General features: G+C 36.3%; 1 protein-coding gene across 3 annotated transcripts in view; it reads left to right on the forward strand.

The window, feature by feature from the left end:
* Window positions 1–26,339, forward strand: part of LRBA (LPS responsive beige-like anchor protein) — a 357,721-nt gene that overhangs the window by 102,112 nt on the left and 229,270 nt on the right. For all 3 annotated transcript variants that reach the window (XM_081959507.1, XM_081959508.1, XM_081959509.1), the window contains exons 34-36: window positions 437–498; window positions 20,418–20,482; window positions 21,915–22,023. In XM_081959507.1, coding sequence (XP_081815633.1) covers window positions 437–498; window positions 20,418–20,482; window positions 21,915–22,023 — 236 coding nt within the window. The remainder of the gene's footprint in view (window positions 1–436; window positions 499–20,417; window positions 20,483–21,914; window positions 22,024–26,339) is intronic.

The following is a 26,339-nucleotide window of genomic DNA, read 5'->3' on the forward strand; positions in this document are numbered from 1 at the left end:
GCAATGGAGAAAGCAAAGGTCACAGAACCATTTCCCTTCTCCGCATATATAATGATCAATCCATTCCAAGGTGAAGAAACATAATATTATAAATCAATTTACCATATGCCATACTTAGTTTTATTAACTTGAAACCCTAATATTTATATAATACCAATTAAATAGCTTCAGGTCATCATTTTATATTAAAATTATGCATTGCAGTAATGAAATTAGTGCATATATTTAAATACATATTCTACTGACATAAACAATTGGATAAACAATGAATATGTGAGATTCCTTGTATTAAATGAGAATTATTATACAGCATAGGGACGATATTATCAAATCTCAAATAGAATGCTTATTATATAATAAAGTTCCAATATTGTATATTAAATATATGAAGGTAAAGCCAATCAAAGCATGTAATTCCATTCCTTTTCTCCTTTAGGTCTTGTATGTATGAAATCTAGCAGTTCAGTTGTGGAATTGGTCATGCTGCTTTGTTCTCAGGTAGGTTTCAGCTGACTTTTAAACAGCTAGTATTGCCAATAAAACAAGGAAACAATCTTGCAATCAAAAAACATTTAGTTTTAGAGCTTTTGAAATTGTATTTCAGATCATTGATATTGATATTCTGGATTTAGTTTTAACCTTGGCAACTTGAGATCTAATTTCCCCCAACTATTAGTCTCCAAACTCCTATTTTTGTCACAATTTCATATATTTTTCTTTCTGTTCAATGATATTAGCCTAAACAACATTATTGTAGCATTACTCAAACAAACCTGATTACAAAAGAGAGACTCAGAACAACAGTAGAGGTAGCTGCAATTTGGTGTCCATTATATTTTTTTTTTTTTTTTTTTTCAAGAAGTTTTATTGGTTTTTTTAAAAACATTTATGCGGAAAAGGGTAAGTGGAATAGTTACAAATTTTGGCAGTTGCAAGTATGGCAGACGCCCCCTCCCTCCAGACTCCTAGGTTACATCAAAATATCAAACCTTATTACATAGTCATAAAAAAAATCAGCATATTAATTCTAGAAAAAATACTTTTCAATCAGTTTATATAATTATAATATATAGTCTAGTTGTAAATTCATTAATACTTTCGGTCTGTTTATAACATTGTGGTTTTCTTATTTATTTTTGTGATCTGAGCTTTCTTGGTGTTGCCCCTTCACCCCCCGCTGGCAGAGCTCCGGCCCCTCCCGTGTCCTGTATAACCGTTGTAGTGTCATCTGTTTTTTCTAGGTTCGCTTTGTTTTTTTCCATAAAGGCCTGTGCCTCTATGGGTGTGTTGATTCTGATTCTTGTCTCCTCCCAGAATATCAGCATACCTTCAGGCATCAACCATCTAAACCACACCCCCTTCTGGTATAATTTATTCGCCAATTGCGAATAGCTTTTCCTTTTTTCCCTAATTTTTTTGGGAATCTGCTTTAGAATGGTTATCTCCCTATCGTGGTATGTCAGTGTTTGCCCCCTTTGTACACCCAGAATTTCATCTCTTGTGGTTTTCCTAAGAAATTTAATATGAACCTCCCTGGGTACATTATGTGTTCTGGCATATGCTGAATTCACTCTATAAGCTAGATCTATCTCCCATTCCATCTGCTGTTTATCTTTGTGTATGTATTCAGCTAAAATGTTAGTCATAATGTCCCTTATATTTTCCCCATCTGCTTCTATTACATTTTGAAATCTAAGATAAAAGGACATTCTTTCAAACTCTGCTTTCATTTGTTGGATGTCAAGTTCTTTGTTCCCCTTCTGTAAGGCCTCTACCCCCCCCCTCGCCTCCGCCACCCCACCCTCCACAAGGTCCAGTCTCTGTGAGTTCTTAAAGATTTGGGCTTGATTCTGTTTAATTTCATCTTTCATTTCCCTTAACTGTTTCTTAATTTCCTCCTGGCCTTGTAAAATTTGTTGAAGCATTTGTTGGAAGTCTATCTCTGTAGTCTTGGGTTGCATCAGTTCTGATATCTTTGACTGTGTAGCTGGACTAGACGTTGCAGACGTTGGAGCAGAAGTAGCAAAGCCAGGCTTTCCAGGAGGTGGTCTTTTTGGAGACATGGTTTATGAAGCAAGGAGATCAGTCAAAGTAGAGACTGGGCAGCTGGAGAGGTAGAGCAGGCAGGCGAATTCAGAAGGCAGAGGATCCAAACAGATGGGGATTTCTTTAGTCACTCTAGCAGTAGATGAAAGTTTTTTTCTCCAAAGAGTTCAGAAAGTAGCAATCCACAAGAAATTCCTCTGGGTGACTCGGAGACAAAGACCGGAAGCCTGAATTTTAAAGGTGGAGTCAGGTTTCACAGTTCATGAAGACAACGGAAGTGTGCCATCTTGCCCTGCCAGCTTTGGGCTCAGAGGCATAGTAAAATTTTTAAAAGTTCAAAAAGTTCTCAGTTCATCCATTAGTTCTGGAGCTAGGTCGAATGAAAATCACTTTTATAGGGGTGAGGCATCATTAGTTGGCTCTCCCCCCTCCTCCTCTCTGGGGATGGAAGGAAAGTCTTTTCAAGCCGCTTGTCCAAGGGAGGGGGGGAAATCCCCCTCCCTCTAGCCGCACCTCTAGCAGGGATCCGAAAGTTTAACTTTTTAAAAGTGCTGAAAAGTTCATCAATTCAAAAGCGAAGGAGTGCAGAAAGGAAGCCTCTCACCATACTGCCGCTGCTTCGTTCGGAAGTGTGTTCTCCGATCGGCATGGGGCGAGACGCGTGCGCACGCACGTCCTCCAAAACTGCTCCCCGATGCCTAGAACGAAGCGGAGGAGCCCCCGCCAGCCGCCGCCGACGCCAGGACCCTCCGCGAGCCGTTCCTTCGGCAAGACGCCCCTCCAAGGCGTCTTGTGCCCCCCCAGAAGCGGGGGAAGCCCACCGGGAGAGCTGGAGCAGGCAGCGATCTGCCTGTCGCCGTAGCCGCCGGAACCGGAAGTCGTCCATTATATTTTTCATTCCCAGCTCCAAGCCAATGTCTCTGCTGCCTTGAAATAACAGAAGTTCTAGAATCTAGAAAAAAATATTAAAGTTTTTTATATAGTATATAAAACAATACATTAACAATATTATATTATCCAATGTGATCAAGATAGATAAATTTTGTGATTTATTATGTTTTATATTATTTTAATAAGAGGCATCTTTTTATCCAATAATATATTTAACAAGGAAAATACAAAACTATGGATGTTAACATATAATGTAAAGTAATATAGCTGCATTAGAATTTAGGGGATTTGATCTTTGCCTTTTTAAAAAGGATTTAAACTACATGGGGCCTCATACTAATTGCTCTTGACATAGATTCTATGAGAAATGTAAAATGCTATTAGTAATACGAATAACTTCATATTTTTATTATTATAGAAAGGAGTGTTGCAATTAATTGTGATTTACAAAAAATATAATCTAAAAAATTAGATTCAGCAAATTATAATATGTAGTAGATCAAATAGCAATAGTTTATTCATCTCCCATTTTTCTTCATCATATGGAAAGTTTTTATAAAGCTTTTTTGTTTTGGCCTTTAAAAATCACATTTTTACTGATAGTAAATTCCCCTACTTAAAACTTTAAAATAGCTTTTTTTAATGGGAATGTTATTGGTCTAGAGGTCAAGGGTTTTGACCCATTTCAGAACCTTTGACCTTCATTTAAAGCCCTTATGGTTTACTTGCCTGACGAATAAGGATAATGCAAAATTAATGTTTTTTTTTACATTGATTTATTTGTTTTAGTGCCTGTATTGCCAAATGTATTTAGTCTGTGCTGATAGACATTTCATGAATACAAATGAAAGAATCATAGAAGGTGTGAAAAATCAATAACTTCCATCGACAATAAAGTGCAATAAAAACAATTACTTTTCGAGATTACAGCTAATGGATTTTTACAATGAACTAGTGAAGAATAGTTTTGTTTCTAGTGAGTCTGTTATTCAGTAATGCACTCAAACATGTTAGGACTATTTACATTGTTTCTAGAAATGCACATAAGCAACCGGGTACTATACAATTTTAGGTAGGTAAATACATAGGTAGGTAGGTAGATTTCTAAGGCAGAATATTTTAAAATAATGATTTTTGAAAAGGAAGGAACTTTATTTGTTTAATACTTTCTTTGAAACATTGATAAACATGTCAAAGTACTATTAACTGAGAGAATAGTTAAAACTTTGTTTAGTACACACAATACATGAACCTATCACATGCACTAATATAAAATATACATAACTATGAATACATATAAGGAGTGATATGAAGAATATGGAGATTGGCAAAAAAAATCAATATATTGAAATATTTAATAATTAAGGAAAGATTATAATTCAACAAAATATGTGTATTATTACTAAAAGTTTATAAGATTGTTAATTGTGCTGAATATGAAGGGCTAAAATGTAACTGGTTCCACACTGTTCACACAAAGATGTGTTTGTAGAAAATAACTTTTAAAAAAACTATGAATACATATGAAAATTACTTGTATCAGAATTATTTCTATTGTTCTATGATTCAACATGGAATAAATGATATACTCTAATGTCTCTAAGGTGGCTCAGTGGCTAAGACTCTGAGCTTGTTGATCAGAAAGGTCGGTAGTTCAGCAGTTCGAATCCCTAGCGTCGCATAACGGAGTGAGCTCTAGTTACTTGTCTCAGCTGCTGCCAACCAAGCAGTTCAGTAGCATGTAAAAATGCAAGTAGAAAAATAGGGACTACATTTGGTGGGAAGGTAACTGTTCTGTCCACTTTTAGCATTTAGTCATGCCAGCCACATGACCATAGAGATGTCTTTGGACAGTGCTGGCTCTTTGGCTTTGAAACGGAGATGAGCACCACCCCCTAGAGTCGGGAACAATTAGGACTTATGTACAATGGGAACTTTTACCTTTAATGACTCTGTTTTTTATTCATATTCTTTATGTCCTGTTATTGAATAGAATATGGTAATGAATTAATTGAGATGATGACAATAAAATATGTTGTTTTCTATTAAATAGTTGAAAAAAGAATACAGTAAGCAGATATGATATCCTGGTTGAAAAGAGTAGCTATAACACAAAAAACAATCCAAGAAATGAAACTGACAGGATCTCAAGAGTATAAAGATTTAAACTTGGGTGATAATTACATATTTTTTCTCTGAATTTTTTCTAATTTAGAGAGGTTAGTATTGCAATTAGAGAAACAATCTATTTTTAAAGAGAAAAACTCTGTTACTATAGGAAGCCTGAGACATCAAAATTGAATTTCAGCCCGACATTTTATAAATACTATGAAGGGATGGGGTTGAGCTTGATTGATTTTTTTTCTTTTCAAATAAGATGGAAAATGAAGTGACCCTCTTGCTAAAATTTTAATTATTTTTTAAGAAGAGATGGAGAGGATAGGGGGGGCAAAGATCAAAAGATCAGGTCAGAAACTAGGTTTAATCACATAAATAATACAATACAGTTAAACATACGCATCTGTAAATGTGATTTTAAAATTTTATGGATTGGCAGACATAATGTCACATTAAAGCACTGCTGTGATTAATTTCTATCATGATATATTATTATTAAAATTATTTTCCGTAATCATGCAGAAATTAAGTTTTACAAGTGCTAATTGTATACAAAAAGTATATTAAGAATAATACACTGATATTTTTAAAAAGTAAAAAAAGTAATTATATATATTTTTTAAAAAGTTTATTGCAATGCAATAAAAATCCAGGCATTATTTTGCTGCTACTTATTTCCTAAACACTCTGAGTGCCTTAGCTCTTTCCCCCCCATAATATACACAAAACGTCATTTGAAATAATATTGTTTATTCTCCCTGTCAATTTCATTAGATGTCCACATTTGTCTTAAAGTCCTTAGGACATTTTTAATTGATACTGCATTCTGAGGCCAAGTATCAATGCTGTTTTAACAGCATAAAGGGATTCTGCATTTAGTATTAACTGAAGAATGTCCTTGCTTACTTGACATTAATATCATTTTTTGAAAGAATCCATGTTACATTCAAGGCTACTTTATAAAAGCATTGGCTTGCTCATCCTAATTCAGTCTGACATATATTCCAATAACACTACCTCCCCTCTTGAGTTTAACGCTAAATTTATTGCTGAGCATTGTGAAGTGCATCATTTAAAAATGGTTTCAACCCAAAACATCTAATAAATAAATAATGTGTGTGGCTACTCAATGGTAGACATACAAGACTAGAAATCATTCCATCGGATACTCAACCGTCCACTATCGTAGAGGGCTGTCAGATAAATCTTATAGTAGCTGCATTTATGTCCTGTAAATCACATGTTATTGTCTGAGCCTTCTGCCAGGTCATCTATTCTTTTCCCATTTATCAGAAATGCATACAGTACATTGAAGCTCAATGCACCATCTAGTCTGGCTTCCTGTCCAAGTAATTATACCAACCGAAAGTGTGAAATTCTCAGCCAGATGCTCCTTTTGAGTGTATCATGTCCAGAATTTATGTAGCGCTATTTCTGTCCTAACCCAGAATGCTTTTTATTTAAAAGGTTTTATGAAATGCTACTTGAATAAGAACAAGTTTAAGTTCCATGCATACAGATATGCACAAGTAAAAACTTTTATAAGCTGTCAGTTTATCAAATGTGTTTCCTTTAATTCATTTTACAACAAATGAAAAATATAGCATTTTGAGTACAAAAATTAAAAGAAATTGTCTTGAAAGTTTCATATGTTGCTGATAGCCGTTTTTAAATCTTATGTTTGCAAATCAGGTTCTAGAAATTGTCCAGTAAAATTATACATTTAGAAAAGTTCCTTCACTTTAATCTGTTTACATATTCCTGAACATAACCATGGTTACCTTCAGAATACTTTGGAATAATGAGTAAAGGGAGAGAGCCCTTTAAATATTATGCAACCTGAAAGAAAGAAAGAAAAAGATGTATTGCTTTTTTGCATTAGATTATATGCATCCTGTATTCAGATTTCTATTTCTCTAAGCAGTATTCTTTATTTCCTTGTGATCTTTTATTTTATTGTGTAGCTTTGTGATAAATAAAAATTCATAAATGATTCTAGAAACAACAATAAGCAAAATTCTTTGACCAAGAAAAATAACTTTTGATTTGGTTTATAAATTATTTGATTGATTTAATTGCTGCAAAGATCCACAATTGTGCATAGTTCTTAAATGAATCAGAAAAACTTCAATTACATCAGTGGACTTTGGATTTAATTACAGTATCACAAAATGACTGTTCCCCTCTTACAGTACAAAAACTTGTTTATCAGTCTAAATGCATGAAGTTAGCAATAGGAGATATCATAATTATTTTTTATCATTTAAAATGCCAATTAAAATAAAAATGCTATTTTCTTTATGATACAGAGAGTTTAATAGAGTTTGAACTTATAGAACTGCTTTTAACAATGGTTCTCTGTGTCAACCTCTGTGAATTCATATCAATTGGTTCTGTTTGTACAACATTCCACAGTCTGATGGTTTTGATCCAAACACTGCCACCTTTATAATTGCCTAATCTTAAAATCAGCATAAATATTCTTAGAATCAACAAATGCTATATGACACTGAAAAAGGGCATATAATGCCTAAAGAATGTAAGGATCATTCCAACATTATACTGAAATTGATGAAAAAAGTGGTTTAGATATCATGATTCAAATGGAAGAGAAATGTGTTCTTTGGTAAAATGAAAAAAGCAAAGTACAGAACTAATTTGTCTCTGTGCATGCTGATGTAAGGTGGGGCACAGAGTTCACTAACCCATTTATCACACATGACAGCCACAATGAATTCAAGCAATAAATGAGAAGTAAGTTCTTCACAAAACCCTTAAACCAAGACAACACACATTTTATTCTTGGTGCTCTTGGTGCTTCTTCTGGTTGTTTAAATAGTATCAATGCTTTATATGGCATTGGTTACCATCAGTTAGCTTATAGCCTGGAGATATTCGTGTCATCATCAAAATTACTGGAGATTGAAATGGCTTTAATAGCTCAGACTGATATGCAAACCATGATCTTACCTGAAGAGAAACGGCCTTTGTAATAACTATTGTTTGGTAACTTCCCAGTTCATTCCAATGTGCTGTAAACGTAGCTGCTGGAAACTGTTTTAAAACATTCTTGACTGAGTCATATACTGTAGATGTGATTGTATTACGCTGATGTGCTGATAATTTGAAGTCCAATTCTTCAGTGAATACAGATGTAATTAAAAAGAATACTGAATCCCCATAGTATAAGTTGCTATGAAAATATCACAAGATTGAATCCTAACATACTTTTTCCATGCTATAAATAATAACTTGGCCCTTAATTGTTTTTCAGAAAAGCTGCATATTTATTGGTTAACCATTTGATATAACTTAAACACTATAAGTAATGTACATGGGCATCTAAAAGAACTAGAATCTGTGACTACCTTCGCTTAGGTTCGACTAAGTTCCATACATTAGTGCAATCAATACCATATCTGTTCATGTTAAGGACTGAATGCCAAGGATGGAGGTATTTCCATTTCCTTTATAGTGTGTCAAAGTTGACTCTTGACCACTGTCTCAACAACTTTTCACAAAAAGGAAGATTGGAGACTGGGGGATGGTTGTCTAGCACTTCTGGATCCAGGGAAGACTTTATTCGGAGGGCACACACAACAACTTTCTTCAACAGTATTCCCTCTTGAAATGAGGTGTTAATTACCTGGATTCAGAAAACTGGTCTCTCTCTCTCTCCAGTTGCACAAAGAAATCAGCAGAGATGTACCTCATATGTGACAGAGCTTCATTTCATAAGTGATCTTAGGGTAAAATAAATCTCAAGTAATCAAATGATTCCATAGCCATTACAGTGGACTCTGAGTCAAAGATGAGTAGGTAACTTTGTCAGCAAAATGTAGGTCTAATTAATCAGAGCTACAAAGAAGAATTCTTGGTATTGGGTCTTTCCTAGCTGAGAATTATTCCCTCCTACATGGTGCACCTGCCAGATGACATGTGGCATAATAAGAAGTAATATATTTTATCTTCCTTATTGCAGTGGTGGGTTGCAGGTGGTACGCCCTGGTACGGGCGTACCGGAGCCTGCCCGGAGCACCGGATACCATTCTGGTACGGTGCTCCGGAGGGCCCACCTGCCCGCCCGAGCTCCTTATCTGTGCTTTAAGCCTTTGGCGTTTCCGCGCATGCACATGGAGCGTACGGTGCCTACACGATGCTCCTCCGAGGAGCTGGAGCATTGTGGAGGCTTGCGGAAGTGTTGCAGGTAAGTATGCATGTGCGCCGCGCGCCCCCATGTGGGTGACGCCGGGGCCATTCGGAACCCACCACTGTTATTGCCACAGATGGTCTGTACATGAGTATATATCTGTGCATGTTCAGATTTCTTGTCTTTCTTTACTATTGCTCTAAGCATTGTTTGCACCACTTCATGTCCAGATTTCATTAAATCAGTAAACCCTAGGGGAAAGACTGACAGATAACTGGGTCACATATTAATAACACCAGACAAGATCCTCAATGGATTAATCTATCAGATTGTTGTGAAATTCCCCAAGCACCTTCTTGTGATTATTTGGGTCCATGAAGTGGCTGGAATGGGCCATTCAAATAGCTCTAGCCCTAAAAAAGTTTGAATGGCAAAAACATCCAAGTGTTCTGACTTGGGTTGATGATAGTACTCTTTGCATTCTAGATCATATAGCAACCACTCTAAGAAAAGGGCAAGACATAAAGTGTTCCACCTGTGTATGTTGATCCTGGGACTGCCTGAAACAAGGCTATGGTTGGCAAGGAACTTGAACTTCTTGGTCTACTTGGAGCTAGTACCACTCACATGGAAATGGAAGTATTCCAATACCAAAATCACACATCCTTATTTTCACTTTCCCACAGTATCCATCATCTTTTTACCTTTTAAATTTTGTTTCCTTATAAACCACATACTTCATTTTTTATCCCTAGTGCACTTTTTTTAACATATTCAAACAAATTGTGGGATAGTCCGTTAATTCATTTTAGAATTAATGCCAATAGGCAAAAATACATTTAATCATACTATTGTTATTATTTTCTTATATGTTCCAAATTCATTAACATTTAAATATACTTAACCTATTTAAAAACATTAAATAGTTTAATTATATATGAATAAGATATATAAATGTCTCATTGGATATTGGTAGATGACATTCTTTAAACTTCAGATTTAAAGATTAGGACTAGCGTTACACTCATACATACAACTGTGATATAAATACTTTTTGTTTGGATTTTAAAAACCTACTTTCCCTTCATATAAGATTCTGAACAGGAACCATGCATTTAAATTTCTCTAGAGCAGCTCCAAAATATTACCTGTATTTTGAATAGTTGAGATTATATTCTGCACTCTAAGACAAATAAATCTGTACATTCCTTCACGTTTATTATTTTAGTGGCCGTTGTTAAAAAAGAAAATTAAATTGTATGACATTGTACATTCCAAAGTTTCAATAAAAAAATCAAAAATCGTCTAGAAATAGTAGTCTAAGCATGTCTCCCCAGATGTCAAGAACTAAGAGAACATAATTTAGCGAAGAAACAAGTGTTTCCTTCACCCTTAAACTTTAAGGCATCCTGTTGCTTCACCTGCACACCAGGTCTTTAAAAAATTGAACCATTTAAGGTGAATTTTGTGTTAACAGAGTATACACCCTGGGGTACGTAGTCTAGTCAGAAGGATGATACCATGCTGGCTTTCAAACTGAATCTTTGAACAATATTCTCATGAGTGTTAAATGTAAAACAAAGTAACATCAACTGGCACTTAATTCCATGAGCACCCTGCTGATTGGCCTAGGCTGTGAAATAGAGCCCTTCCTGACAGGAAGTCAGTCTATAAGTATAGAGACCCCTGAAAATAAAGTGTGCTATGGCTTGAGAGCCTGCTGTTTTATAGCTTGTTTTGTTTGAGAAGGTAGCAAAAAGAAGTAGATCTAAGCTAATATTTTTAGAGTATTCTTTTTACACTAAATATAAATATAGGCAAGCCAGTTTAAAATTGAGATAGACTCTTATTACATAGACCTAATTTTAATATGACACGAACACATGTAAATCATTGAAACTCCATAAACTTTCCATATATATTCAAAAGACGTTACTGTATATAGTAGCCTTTACATGTGAATATTAACATTTTACTATTGTATTTCCAAGATGTTTTTGTGCATTCAGTGATATTCTTTTTATCTACAGTATAGGGTAGTATGCATTGATGTACAGTAGCTTTTGGAAATTCATAATATAGACTTATTTCCGAAGACAATTTATATAAATTAGGGATTCAATCATATTAAAAAGAGATAGTTACTCAAAATACATTTTTCTTATAAATAGAATGTGATTGTATATGGTTTTGCTTTTTATACAGTGATCATTTAATATTTAATTTACAATGAAATTCTTTGTTTTTACCTATATACTGTATTTCCCTGAAAATATGATCTACCCCGAAAGTAAGTCCTAGCTTGATTTTTTACACATGCACTCAATATAAGTCCTATCCCCAAAATAAGCCCTAATTAGCCCACTCTAGGGAGCACGGGTAACCATTAAGCTAGGGTGGGAATGGGGAGGTGGAGCTGCACTACTGCTTACTTTTGGACAATTGCAGCCAGGCCTCACAGACCTCGATACTTGCCTTGCCGGCAACTTTCTTCTGCAGCCAGCAAGGCCTGCAAGACTTTCCTAAAGGCCTCTGTAGCTGATAACAGAGCTCCAGATCAATCTGTTATCTACTGCAGAGGCTTCAGGAAAGCTTTGTTGGCCTCAGAAAAAGTTCTTGAAGGCCTCTGACAGCAAAAAGGAGACTGAGGGCGACATGTACAAGTGAGGTGAGTCTGTGATCGACATCCCCTCTCCAAAAATAAGACCTGGTGCCTTTTTTGGTGGCAAAAATTAGATAAGACAGGGTCTTATTTTTGGGACAATGTGGTAGATAATCCTCAATTAATAACAATAATGGATTATGCCAAAATGGTGGGAAGTTGCGATGGCCATAAAATGAAGTACCCACTTATGATCCCCCATCTGTGGTCTTCCCAATGCAGTTGTTAAACAGAGCATGGTGTGCCTCAGAGTACCCATGGGAGATCCTGGGAGGCCTAGTTTATACCCTGCCCTTGGTCTCCCGAAGCTTCCCCCATTCCCTGAGGCACCCCATGCTCTGCTTTCTACCCCTTGAGGTCTCCTCAGGACTTGGCCTGATTCCCACCCCACTGGACCCCACACCAACTTCCTCATCCTACATAGTCTATCACATACTTAACTTTTGAAGATACCTGGAACACAGGTTAGGGAAGAAGAATCGGCTGCTCTGTTCTTGGGTTGCATGACATGATCCCAAAAGTGGCACCATTTTCAGGGCAGCTGCATTGAATTGTGAATATTTCAAAAATGGGTCTGCTTCCAGGATCACACCATGCAGCCCAGAAACGAAGAACCCTACTCTCATTCCGTAACATGAGTTCTGGAAAGCTCCGCAGTGGTCTTCAATTCTCTGGAGCTTGTGTTAAGAACAGGTCTATCCATTCCTGGGCATGTGGCATGAACCCAGAAACAGCTGCCATTTTCAAAACACCCTTAATTCAGTGTAGCGACCCTGAAAATGTTAGCTGCTTCTGGGATTGTGCTATGTGGCCCAAGAATGGAGCATCCTGCCCTCCTTCCCTAGAGCCCAAAGAGCTCTAGAGATATTTGGAAAGTAAGTGAGGAGGATGGTGTGAGGACTGTAAAATGAGAAGCAGGGACATGGTGGGGAAATGGGTGAGCTAGTCAGGGGAGCGATACCCCTGTAGTCAGTTGTAAGGGCTAATGACCACAGGGGTGCTGCAGTTGTGGCAATTTCGGAACTTAGTTGCAAGTAACTTTTGGGGAGGCCACTGTAATTTTGCTGAGTCACTAAAGCGACCAGTCATGTTGAGGACTATCTGTACTATCTTATGTTTTTATTATTATAATTCACCAAACAAATCTATATTCTGATGGTATGAATGAAATGGTTGGCTGGCTGTTGGTTCAATCATGTTAATTTCAAACCAATTTATTTTTTCTGCAGCTGGAACATGATTTATTGCTTGCTCCATCCAGTCTCTATACTACAATCCCAATACTAAAAACTTAATACCAATAATAATAGGCTCCTTGGGTGCAATCCCAGAACTGGAGCACCACTTGAATACTATTAGCATTGACAAAATCCCCATCAGTCAATTGCAAAATGCAGCTTTACTCGGAACACCTTACATTCTGTGACAATAACACCATCAAACATCCATATTTACCTATCCTGGGTCCTTGGGAAGGATTCAGTAGGTGGGAAAAATGCCAAATTCAGCTGACTGTGACACCTTCCCTCCAAGTAATATGTTAGGGCACCTCAACAGCCAATTCCAGTAGGTACTGTCAATGTTATGTAGATTTCTCTTTGGGAAAAAGCAATTCACTAGCAATTATTGCTACATCATACTTCTCTGAGGGGAAAAATCAGTTATCATACATTAGTTGGTGCTAACAAAACAGTAAAATAAGTATATTGCCTTCGCTTTAGAAAGAATAATAATATTTCTTTATTCTCATCTAAATTTATATCTCATTCATCTCACTGTCTCAAGCTATTCTGGATGGCTTACAATAGTATAAAAACATAAATATAAAAATAAAGAAACATTAAAATGTATTTATATAACTATTACTGCTGTTCTCAATAAAGGTAAATTCCTGAAATTAGTTTTTTCTTCATGATGGCAAAGAGCAATACAATTAAAAGTTGCATTTTATTATACATTTTATCCTATCTATCATCTATCTATCTATCTATCTATCTATCTATCTATCTATCTATCTATCTATCTATCTATCTATCTATCTATCTATCTTTCTATCCTCTCTGTGTTTAGTGTGTGTGTGTTTGTGTGAAAGTATGTATGTATGTATCAGTGTTTACTTTTATACCTACAAATACTTTATGATTTTCTTAGACTGAATTAAGAATTGGTTACATAGAAATGTCTTCCCTTAAACCTGGTTTGTGGGACTTGGTAATTTTGGACGATTTTGAAATATCTTTTCTCTTTAAATGTTCTGCTTGACAGATTGAGTTTTATTTTTTAAAGAAACATTTGTGTTACTAAAATATTCTCTGTTGAAAATTATTCTATTTTGTCTCACTAACTTTCCAATTGATTCTAACAAGCAGAAGCATTACACTTTTTGTTCGGCTCTTTGGTATTATCATAAAAGCATTGGAGGTTGTCCAAATTAACAAATTACCCCATTAGTTCTGGAAATATTGCTCACGTGTGTCAGTTCACTATGTGTACTAGATCCAAAAAGGGACAATATAAATAATACACTATTTTTTCATTTACTGTAAGTAGTCACTATGAGCCAACAATGACTTGACAGCACATAATCAATTAATCAATAATACATTACTAACAATTTCACTGTTTAGTTTACAATGACCTAGAGTTTATGAGCTATATATTTCTATTTCCACATTAATTTATGTCTATCTAAATTATGCATGGATTTGATTCAGACTGACTTAAATCATATCGATTCTAGTGAGTCCATCTTTTTTTTTAAAAAAATCACTAAATCTGGTTCCAATTTACCGTGCATTTCTTCTTTAAAATGTCATGCTTGAAAGACATGCATTTTATTGATTAGTATGATGCAATTCTGTGGCTTTTCAGAAAGATCATTCTCCCTAGCAATTTGGGTTTATTAAATCAAAATTTATGTTGGCCTAAATGGCCTCTGGTTTTATACAGACATGCATTTGTGCACATGCACACACACATTTATGCATGCATACTATTTGAAAAAAACAGTATATTTTATAATATCAGGTAGCAAAACAAAGAGATTGGAATTCAATCTATTATGTTTCCCTCCATGGACCTTTTTGCTTGCTGCCTCATTAACTAAGGTTCTTCACCTTACTTGGTGAAAAAGTTTGGTTCTAGATAACATTTATATAAAGGTTGGTTATGTGATCAGCATAAATCGCTTTTCCATCTCTTGTGATACACCACTATTTTGTCTTAGTGATATTCATGATTCATGATACTCGGAATTTATATTTTATGGACATGATTAATTGAGAGAAAAAGACATTTATTAGTATACTGTCTTCCTTATTCAATATTCATGTCAGAATTGTTAGTTGTGAAGTCGTGTCCGATCCATCATGACCCCATGAACAACATTCCTCCAGGCCTTCCTGTCCTCTACCATCCTCTGGAGTACATTTAAGCTCATGCCTACTGCTTCAATGACTCCATCCAGCCACCTCATTCTCTGTCTTTTGCCCTCAATCTTTCCCAGCATTTGGCTCTTCTCCAGTGAGTCCTTTCTTCTCATTAGGTGGCCAATATCAGAATTATTATATTTTATATGAGTCCAGTTACTTTTAACCTCATGTTCAGAATTTTAGTTCTGTTCATTGTATACAGCTGCATAAACTTAAACAGGTCCAAAGTTCCAATGTCTTGCCCATCTGGTCATGTGTCTACATTTTGGGTGCTCAGCAACTGGGCCACATTTATTGTTGTTTGCCATGCCCTGTGATCATGTGACAATGACTTTACAATGTTTCTGCCAAAAACAGGAAGTTACTTTATGTTTCTGGCAAAAATTGCCCCATAGTGAACAATGAGTTTCTTTAACAACTGCAGCTGTTACTTAAGAATCACGGTATTCACTGATTGTCACAAAAAAGTCATGGGATCTTAATGATGATTCACTTTATGACCATCACAACTTGCAACCAAAATTGTGGTCTCAATTACAGTTGTAAATGGAGGAATACTTGTAAAAGTTTATTGTGTATTAGAATTAAATTCTATAATGAGATATTTTCAGGAATTTGCTACACAATAGTATAAAACCAGTTTATAGGAAGTTTGCCCAAGTTTATTTCCTACAAACTGGTGTTATACTATTGTGCAGCATGCTATAGTGTAGCATAGTATTGTGTAGCAAAAAATGAGTTAAGCAACAGGAGATTTTTCTGTTTTTGGTTAAAGACTGCTGTTTCTGTATGGCATATTTACAACTTACTTAATTCTTAACCTAGTGTGCTGTGGAACTGAGCATGCAAAAAGCAGAAAGAGCTCTGGTTTCTCCGTCTAAGGTTATTACTTGCTGTATAATAATACAAGCTTTATTTTATTGGGTTACTTGTAATTAACTTCAGCACTATGCATTGATATAAATCATTCCCAAACTGTTTCCTTTACATTTTTTGACCAAGCATGTTGTTAAACATTTTTTGTTAGAACTAAAGTTACAGTGGACCTCAAGAAGCAAATATTTCATCTATCATAATTGCATGGTTCATGTGTGTGTGTCAGAGATGGGTTGCCAATTTTTTCATTATCTGTTTGGGCGTGCTCCTGCACTCGCTTGTGTGCGTGCACAACACTTCTGTGCATGCACAGGAGCGTCTGGGCGAGTGTGCGGAGCCTCCAGCTGCCACTACTACTGGTTCGGCCAACCCGGGCCAAAACGGCAACAAACCACTTCTGGGGTGTGGGTGTGGGTGTGCGTGTAGATAGATGATAGATAGATAGATAGATAGATAGATAGATAGATAGATAGATAGATAGATATAGAGATGATAGAGATGGAGATGGAGATAGAGATATAAATAGAGATATATATCAGTGCATTTGACTGCATCATTTAAAAAAGCTTTAAAAAGTTTGCCTATTGATCATCACTTTATAGTAACTATCTCGATCTGATTTTAAATTAGGTAGATTTATTTGTTAACAGAATTATCCCATACCTTTTAAAATACTGTCTTCAATCTTTATTTCCTTGTTTCTTTCTCACAACATTAGCGCGGGGAGTGCCTTGACACACAGAATTTGGATTTCCTTTCCTTTATTTACTAATGATCCAAATTTTCCCTGTTCTTTCCTGTGGACATTGATTGAAAATGAGATGTCACATACAAAATGTGTGTATGCCTGTTGGGGATTTATTAGGCACAAAGTGGTTCATAACATAAAATGTGTACATGCCAACACAGTTGTATAATTGCTTCTTTTGTGTAGATATAGGAATATGGTTGGTTAGATGGAAATCAGTACTGGGATACAAATATGAATATAAACGTAACAAAGGTTATGGAAGGACTTACTACATTTCACTACATTTTATAGATTAAAAAATAGTCTTACATACATTTCTAATTTCTACCTTGAACGTTTTAGCTTGGAGCAGTCTCTAATGAACAGGCCTCCCCCTTCCCCACTTGGGCTTTGAGCTTCCCTAAAGACTTGACTTGAGACCTCAAAGGGCAGCAGCTGCCATTTGTCTTGAAGAATGAAGTTGCCAAACATTCAGGCTATGTACTAATAGAACACATTTGTACAATTCAACCTTAGAAGCTTGATATAGGCTTAATGCTGATAATCTGTTGCAACTTGTAAAAGAGTGGACTTTGAGCAACTTTTATTGTGAGTTTGCAAACCCTTTGCATTGGATAAGAGAAGAATGTGTCTCAGATGAAGTTTTCTGCAAAGTTACATCCTTGGAAAAGAATATATAGATGGTTCATTGCCAAATTAAATTTTTATGGCATCTGATTACCAAAAACAATGTTCAGAATTTAATTACATAATTTAATTTAATTACATAATTTAATTTAATTAGTTACATGCTATTCCTCCATAAATAATTAAGTTCAGAGCTAAACAGTTGGAATGGGTAGCCCTCTGACTTCACATTCATGGGCTGCCCATTCCAACTCTTTAGCATGAAGAGAGGAATATTTAAACTTCAGGAAAGCATAGGACACTGTGATACCTTAATTGAGATTTGGAGGCCATCTTTAACCTAGTTCCTCAGCTAGTTGCAAAATCTGGAGGGTGGAATAGAATTAGAAGAATTGGAAGAAACGGAAATACTATTGACCAAGGAAAATAATTTAATTAGGAGTCAGTTTTCTTAGAAGACAGTTTTCTAATGATAAAATAAATAACTTAGCTATAATGAACATAAAATAACTTCTTGAATGCATACACGCATGCAAATGCCCATATAATACATAGTTGTACACCTGTTCCAACCCGAGACACTGTTATATCTGGTGCTTGATAGGACATAAACTGTACAGATCCATATATGTGTATTCAGACCTCAACAGAGGTGTCCAATATGTCAGGAATCTGAAGTGTCTGATTAGATCTATATTGCCTTGGCAGGAAAGCAAAATTATTACCTGCTCTTGATCACATTACAGCTTCCTACTCCAATTTCCAGGAACTGTTTTTAAGGATTCTAAATTATAAAAGATTGCCTAGATCTAGATCTTGTACTTATGGCCCAATTAGTTTTCTGGCAACTTATATTACTGCTCTAATACTATTTTACAATCTAGCTGCTGGTTATAAAATATTGACAAATTTTCTATAAGTTTCAGTATGATCATAGAGATTGGAAACAGGCAATATACATTTTATAGGAATAGGAAATAGTATCAGTTTATCAGGTATGAAATTTTTGCATTGAATTGAATACTTTATTTGGCTAAGTGTGATCAGACATACAAGTAATTTGTCTCTGGTAGTCAGTGCACATGCAAAGCAACAGAAAATAATAATACCAATAAAAATACCAATAAAAGGAGGAAGAGCCTTGGTGGCACAGTGGTTAGAATGTAGTACTGCAAGCTACTTCTGCTGACTGCTGGCTGCCTTTAATTTGGCAGTTCAAATCCCACCAGGCTCAAGTTTGACTCACCTTCCGTCCTTCCGAGATTGGTAAAATGAGGACCCAAATTGTTAGGGACAATATTCTGACTGTGAAACTGCTTAGAGAGGGCTGTAAAGCACTGTAAAGCAGTATATAAGTCTAAGTGCTATTGCTATTGCTAAGTAAAGAAGATAGCAAGAAGGGTAAATAATAATATTAAAGCCACACTATATAGGTTAATTATGGGTTGAATTTGTTAGTATATACAGTTGCAGTTATTTTTGAACTGCTGAAATGATGTTACAGTTATTGGGTTTAATTAGTGATTGGCTTTGAGGCTGTTAACATTTCTATTAACACTTTAGGGAAAAGAATAGCAAAGATTTTGACATAATGCACTTGGCTCCATGAATTCAACTGCAATACAGGATATGCACATTGTGTTAGAATGTTAAATTAAACATGACAGGATATAGGCATTATATTCTTCTCCCCTCTCATCCACTATTAAAACACATATGGGGGAAACATTTACTTTGAGCTTAAAAAACATTTATTTAGACTAATATAATATAATTATCTATAATAAAGTTGTGCTGGATCAAGCTCAGTAATTTTTGTTCCTTTGACAATTTCTGCCTTCAGTAACTATACTTTCAGATACTATAGTACGATTCAAAATGAAAGGAATTTCAGTTGAGCACTAATATATGCATGATGTCATTTAAAGAAAGTGATCAGCAATATTTCCCCTCTCTCTTGCCTTTCTGTTTTGAATGAATGTTAAAAATAGGAGTTTTGTTGGAAGAAGAAAAGCCGTGTTTGATTAACAGTTACTTTATAGCACTAATATGTATTTATTCTCTGAAAGGCATATACTATACATAATTATGGGATGATAATTATAGCATGAATGATCACAAATAATGCTAAATAAACAATAATTAAAATAATAATTTATACCATAGAGAATGATCCAAATCAGTATTTTTCAAAGTTGGCAATTTTAGGATGTGTTATCTCGCAGAATTCCCAAACCAGGATTTGAAAATAGTGGTCTAAATCATTTTCTCAATATACATTGTTAAAGACAGATGGAATTCTGTTAGAAAGATTTGTCTCCAATTATCTTGGCGTGGCATTATGATAGAATTAACTTTTACTACTTTATTAGCCTTACTGATAAAAATTAAGAAATTGCTATAATATTATCAATAATATTATCAATGCAATAAAAAACTAAGCATCAAATGTAGTTTGAAAAATGTTAAATTACTTTGGGGAATGTTTATATACCATGTAATTAGGCTAACTAAGCAATAGGACCGGAATAGTTGCAGCTTTTGCATTTCAACAGATGTAGGGTCTTTGTTAAATGTAGGAATAGATATTAGACAAACAATGGTTCATATGCCACCTAACCCATATTTCATTTTTTTTAACTTGACTAGACATGGATGAAGTTAGCTATAATAATTTATAATAATGTAGAACAATAAGTGAACTCAGATTATGTGTTATTTTTCAGTTCTAGTATTTGGTTTATGATCTTTTTTATCTGTCATAAAATTTTAATTTTAATTTTTTATTATGTTTACTAGTTAAGTAAAACAATTGTGTTTCTTTTAAAGCATTTTAATTACTTTTTTATCACTTTTGTATTATAGGAATGGCAGAACTCAATTCAGAAGAATGCAGGCCTAGCTTTCATTGAACTTGTCAATGAAGGAAGGTAACTTCCTAGTTAGTGTAAACGTATCCTTACCTTATCTTAGCTTTAATATTATTGTTTTGTAATGATAAACCATACAAATTTACCTCATCTGATTACTTACAATTAAGTTTTCAAATGTTTTTATTTAAAAATATACTATACATTCCTTTGGATAATTAACTTTCTAGATCTGATCTAGTTTCTAAATACTCTTCAAACTGAATACTCTGGCAATAGTTTGAGATTTAGCTTTTACTTGTAATCAATGTGTTTATAGAAGATACATGTTGCTTTAAACCTTCTGAATTGATTGTAGTGTGTTACAAGGGCTCGGTCATATTTTCTTTGGTTTAAACACAATAGTTTGTCAACTAACAGACCTTAATAGATCACTCTTAGTGAGCTAGAACTTATATTGGATTGATGTATTTTCCAGATCAGCATTTTTTTTAAAAAAACACACATTTATACATAACTTTTAAATATGCAATTTGCATTATTCCTTAAATTACAGATTTAAAAAAGGCCTTGGTTATTTTAAAGTAAATGTTAAAAGACTTTTTGGTCTTTCAACTGAATCCTGGGAAATGAACCATGTTCCTTCAAGCATTTATATACAATTTCCTTTCTTTTTTAAAAAAAGTTTATTATTAATGCAGTTCAGTTCATATAAAAGTAATATAAATGTATTTAAATATATTAAGAAACACACTAATATGTCCCTATATGAATATACATATTGGGTGTTACAACAAATAATTGTGGCAGAATCTATTTTGAAATTTATTTTTCAATTAAAATAATTTGAAGTTTTGTATAATAAGTAAATCAGTATGACCATATTTTAAAAAAGCAGTATTGGGTTTCAGTCACTAGCAGATAATTGTAATCCAAAACATGGAAACAAAGCAGTTGTAATGCTAAAGAATAAATGAAATTGCTTGAAAATTTCACATGGAAAAAAAGGCTGCACTTTCATTAGAGTATTGTTATGAAAATCTTGCATAATGAATAGTTGAAATACATATACTTCCTTTTCTCAGTCCATAGGAACATAAGTATTCTGAGTTCCCAATGATTTTTTTCTCCAGTCTGGAATCTCTGGAGGGGATTTGGTTGAGGAAACCTGTTATAGATGATCTCATCACAGGCCCGCCAAAAGGGGATCGATCACTAGATCAATGAATAAAAGAAAACATATATTGCTTCTAAAAATACTTTAATATGAAAATATTATATAATGAGTCACCACTTATGATAGTAGAGGACACATTGCATTTGCCTCTTGCAGAAAACAAATCTCTTAGCTCTTGGAGTTAACAGGAAATTTGTTTTAGGCAGTCGAACATAATTATTGCTTCTGGTGTTTATTCCAGTAGCTAAATATGGTAAAATGTTTTAATTGTATAAATTCACAATTTCTTTGACCTTAAATATTTTGCATTTATAGGTTGCTGAGTCAAACAATGAAGGATCATTTAGTGAGGGTAGCAAATGAAGCCGAATTTATCTTGAGTAGGCAGAGAGCAGAAGACATTCATAGGCATGCTGAATTTGAGGTAAGCCATTTTCTTGGAAAATGCACTAATTATTATTATTATTATTATTATTATTATTATTATTATTATTTATTAGCGTTTATATACCGCCCCCTCTCCCGAAAGGGACTCGGGGCGGTGTACAGTCCATATTAAAATACAACAGATTGAGTTCCGGTTCCGGCGGCGGCGGCAACGGGCAGCTCTTTGCCCGCTGCGGCTCCCCTGTGGGCTTCCCCACTCCTTGGGGGGCACAGGACACCCCGCAGAGGGGTCCTGCCGGAGGGGCGGCATCGCAGAGGACTCCTGCAGCGCCGGCGGCCGGCGGGAGGTCTCTCGCGCGCCCAAGGCACCGGGGAGCAAGCTCGGAGGGCGCTTCACGTTCCTGCGCCTCGCGCCTCGCTATAAGCCGACTGGAGAATGCAACAATTGAAGGAAGCAGCTGCAGTGTGGTGAGGTTGCTTCTCTCTTCATCCCTTATTCTGCATGAAGAATTACTCAGCTTTTTAAAACTTTAAAATAACTTTCGGAGCATTTTGGAGGTGCGGCTGGAGGGAGGGTTTCCCCCCCCCCCCTTGGACAAGCGGCGAGGAACAATTTTGCTCTCAGCCCCCGGGGAAGGAGGAGGGGGGAGAGCCAACGAATGAAGCCTCACTCAGGCTGAGATGATTTTCTTTTCAATTTAATCCTACATATTACAGTGATTTGAGGACTTTTGGAACTTTTTAAAACTTTGTTATGCCTCTGTGCCCAAAACTGGCAGGGCAAGATGGCACACTTCCGTTGTCTTTATGAACTGTGAAACCTGACTCCACCTTTAAAATTCAGGCTTCCGGTCTTTGTCTCCGTGTCTCCCAGAGGAATCTCTTGTGGATTGGTATTTTTTAAACCTTCTAGGGGAAATTTTCTATCTATTGCCAGACTTATTGGAGAGATTCTCTTCTGCCTGGTTCTTCTGCTCCCGGACTCACCTGGCTACCCTTCTTTTCTAACTGTTTATTTCATATTTGGACTGAACTTCTAACGTTATAAAGGATGGCATCCAAAAGACCCCCTCCTGGAAAACCTGGCTTTGCCACTTCTGCTCCAACATCCGCAACATCCAGTCCAGCCACACAGTCAAAGATAACAGAACTGATGCAATATAAGACTACAGAGATGGACTTTCAACAAATGCTTCAACAAATTTTACAGGGCCAGGAGGAAATCAAGAAACAGCTAAGGGAAATGAAAGATGAAATTAAAGAAAATCAAGCCCAAATATATAAGAACTCACAAAGACTGAATCTTGTGGAAGGGGGGGTGGAGGAGGTGAGGGGGGGGGGTAGAAGCTGTGCAGAAAGGGAACAAAGATCTTGACATCCAACAGATGAAAATAGAATTTGAGAGAATGTCCTATTACCTTAGATTTCAAAATGTTATAGAAGAAGATGGGGAAAACATAAGGGACATCATGATAAACATCCTGGCTGACTACACACACAAAGAAAAACAACAGATGGGGTGGGATATAGACCTGGTTTATAGAGTGAACTCAGCTTATGCTAGAACTCACAATGTACCCAGGGAGGTTCACATTAAATTTCTTAGAAAAAGCACAAGAGATGAAATTCTGGGTGTACAAAGGGGGCAAGCATTGACATACCATGATATGGAGATAACCATTCTGAAGCAGATCCCTAAGAAGATTAGAGAAAAAAGGAAGAATTATTCGCAATTAGCGAATAAATTATACCAGAAAGGGGTGTGGTTTAGATGGTTGATGCCTGAAGGTATGCTGATATTCTGGGAGGAGACAAGAATTAGAATCAATTCACCCCTAGAGGCGCAGGCCTTTATGGAAAAAAACAGAACACTCCTAGAAAAAACACGAGACACTACAGCGGACATGCAGGACACGGGAGGGGCCAGAGCTCTGCCAGTGGAGGGAGATGGGGCAATAGCAAGAAGACTCAGATCACAAAAATAAACAAGAAAATCATATTATTATAAACTGACCGAAAGTGATAATGGAATTATATCTGGATTTTATACTGTAATGTCTAATCTGATTGAATTTAGTAATAGAACTAATATGCTGATTGTAATCAATTATATACCAATGCATTATATATAAATGTATACTATGAGTATGGAGAGAGGGGCGCCTGTCACACTTTGCAACTGCCATAATTTGTATACCTGTCCATTTACCCTTTTCCCTATAAATGTTGAAAAACCAATAAAAATTTTTGTTAAAAAAAAAAAATACAACAGATTAAAACATAGAAATAACTACAGAAATACATGTATAAGAGGAGGATAAAATATGCCAAACTGTACAGCTAATAAATAAATCAATACAAAAGTTTAAAATATCAGATTAAATTTAAAACACTATCCCTCTAAAAACCAGTAAGAATGTGTATGCCAGGAGGTAGACGTTATAAATTATGCCAAACCAGCCAGTCGGAACAGGTGTGTCTTCAGTTTCTGTCGGAAGGAGCGGAGGTCAGTAGTGATTCTAATGTCGGGGGGGAGGTCATTCCAGAGGGTTGGGCCCATCACAGAGAAGGCCCTACTCCTCGGTGTCGCCCGTTGGCATTGCCTCGTGGACGGCACCAGGAGAAGGCCCTCCCTGTGAGAGCGGATTGGCCGCAGGGATGTATGTGGGAGGATGCGATCCCGCAGGTAACTAGGCCCTATGCCATGGAGCGCTTTAAAAATGGTGATCAGAACCTTGAAACGCACCCGAAAGACCACAGGTAGCCAGTGCAGCTCGCGCAGGAATGGTGTTACGTGGGAGTACCTAGTACTCCCCATGACTACCCGCGCGGCTGCGTTCTGGACTAGCTGCAGTCTTCGGGCGCGTCCCAAGGGAAGCCCCATGTAGAGAGCATTACAGTAGTCCAGGCGAGACGTCACCAGTGCGTGAGTGACTGTGCGTAGGGCATCACGGTCCAGAAGGGGGCGCAATTGGCGCACCAGGCGAACCTGGTGGAACGCCCCCCTTGCCACGGCTGCCACATGATCATCCATTGACAGCCGGGCGTCTAGGAGGACGCCCAAATTGCACGCCCGTTCCACAGGGGGCAATTGTTCGCCCCCTATGGCCAGTGATGGAATCAGCTGGCTGAACCGAGGTGCCGGTAGCCACAGCCACTCAGTCTTGGAGGGGTTGAGTTTGAGTCTGTTGTCCCCCATCCAGACCCGGACGGCTTCCAGACACCGGGACATCACCTTGACGGCTTCGTCGGGGTGATTCGGGGTAGAGATGTATAACTGAGTATCATCGGCATACAGATGATACTCAACCCCGAACCCTCGACCCTTAATATCAGCTCATCCTTAGGCTCTAAGTATAACGTATAGTATATTGTCTGTTTCAGTTACCTCAATACACATTTTGCTGCTTGCCAATGCCGTTCAGTGGGTTCGGCATTAAACCTTGCAAAGATGATCCAGCATGGCTGGCTGGGGGATTTCTGGGAGTTGAAGTCCACAAGTCTTAAAGTTCCCAAGTTTGGACACCCCTGATTTAGACGTTTGCAGAGTGTTTTTTTGCCCTGTACATAGTTCCTTCAATCTCTCTTCATAGGTTTCCCTGTTGTTATTCTCTTAACCCTTTCCATTTGTTTAAGTCCTTTTACTTGAGGTGGGATTAACCAAGCACATAACAGTTTTGGAACTATTTCTTCCCATGTTTTGGAAATGGTGCTTAATTAATGAAGCCTAAATTAAATATATTTACAAAATTCTTTACCAATTTGCACTTCCTACAGCATATAGCATGCATTTGAAAAGAAAATATACATAATTAATATTTGGATGTCTTATAGATTTAATTTCTTGATGTCTGTGACTAGAGTATTGGCTTCTGCTGTGAAATAGCTGTTTCATTTTAGAGAAACATCTGAAGTCAAGTATGAAACTTCTCTGAGCCCTGGTTAATTAAAATCATAAATCACATTCAGTTTTAGCAGTATGGACAGACTATGAACTATATGGGAGCACAAGAAATCCTCTTTCAAATAGATTTTTATGATGCCCGATAGTGATGCCCAATAGAATTTGTTGCATGGACTTATTAAGGGGCTATGACAAGGATTTCAAGGATTTCTGTTGAATTAAAACAACTGTGAACTTTCAATTAACTGACATGTATTTCCTAATGTGCACTCTTCCAATATCCCCGCTTAAGAACCACTGCTACAGAAGTAGTCCCTAGAGTGTACCTTAAGTAGGAAGAGACGTAATGTGAGATTGATTAAATGATAGCATAATTGCAAAAAGGAATAGCTATATTAGATCAGGCCAGCATCCATCTTAATTCAGCATTTTGTGGCTCACAATAATCT

This window comes from Natrix helvetica (genome assembly GCF_964273705.1).
Source record: "Natrix helvetica genome assembly, chromosome: 7".
Taxonomy (NCBI): domain Eukaryota; kingdom Metazoa; phylum Chordata; class Lepidosauria; order Squamata; family Natricidae; genus Natrix; species Natrix helvetica.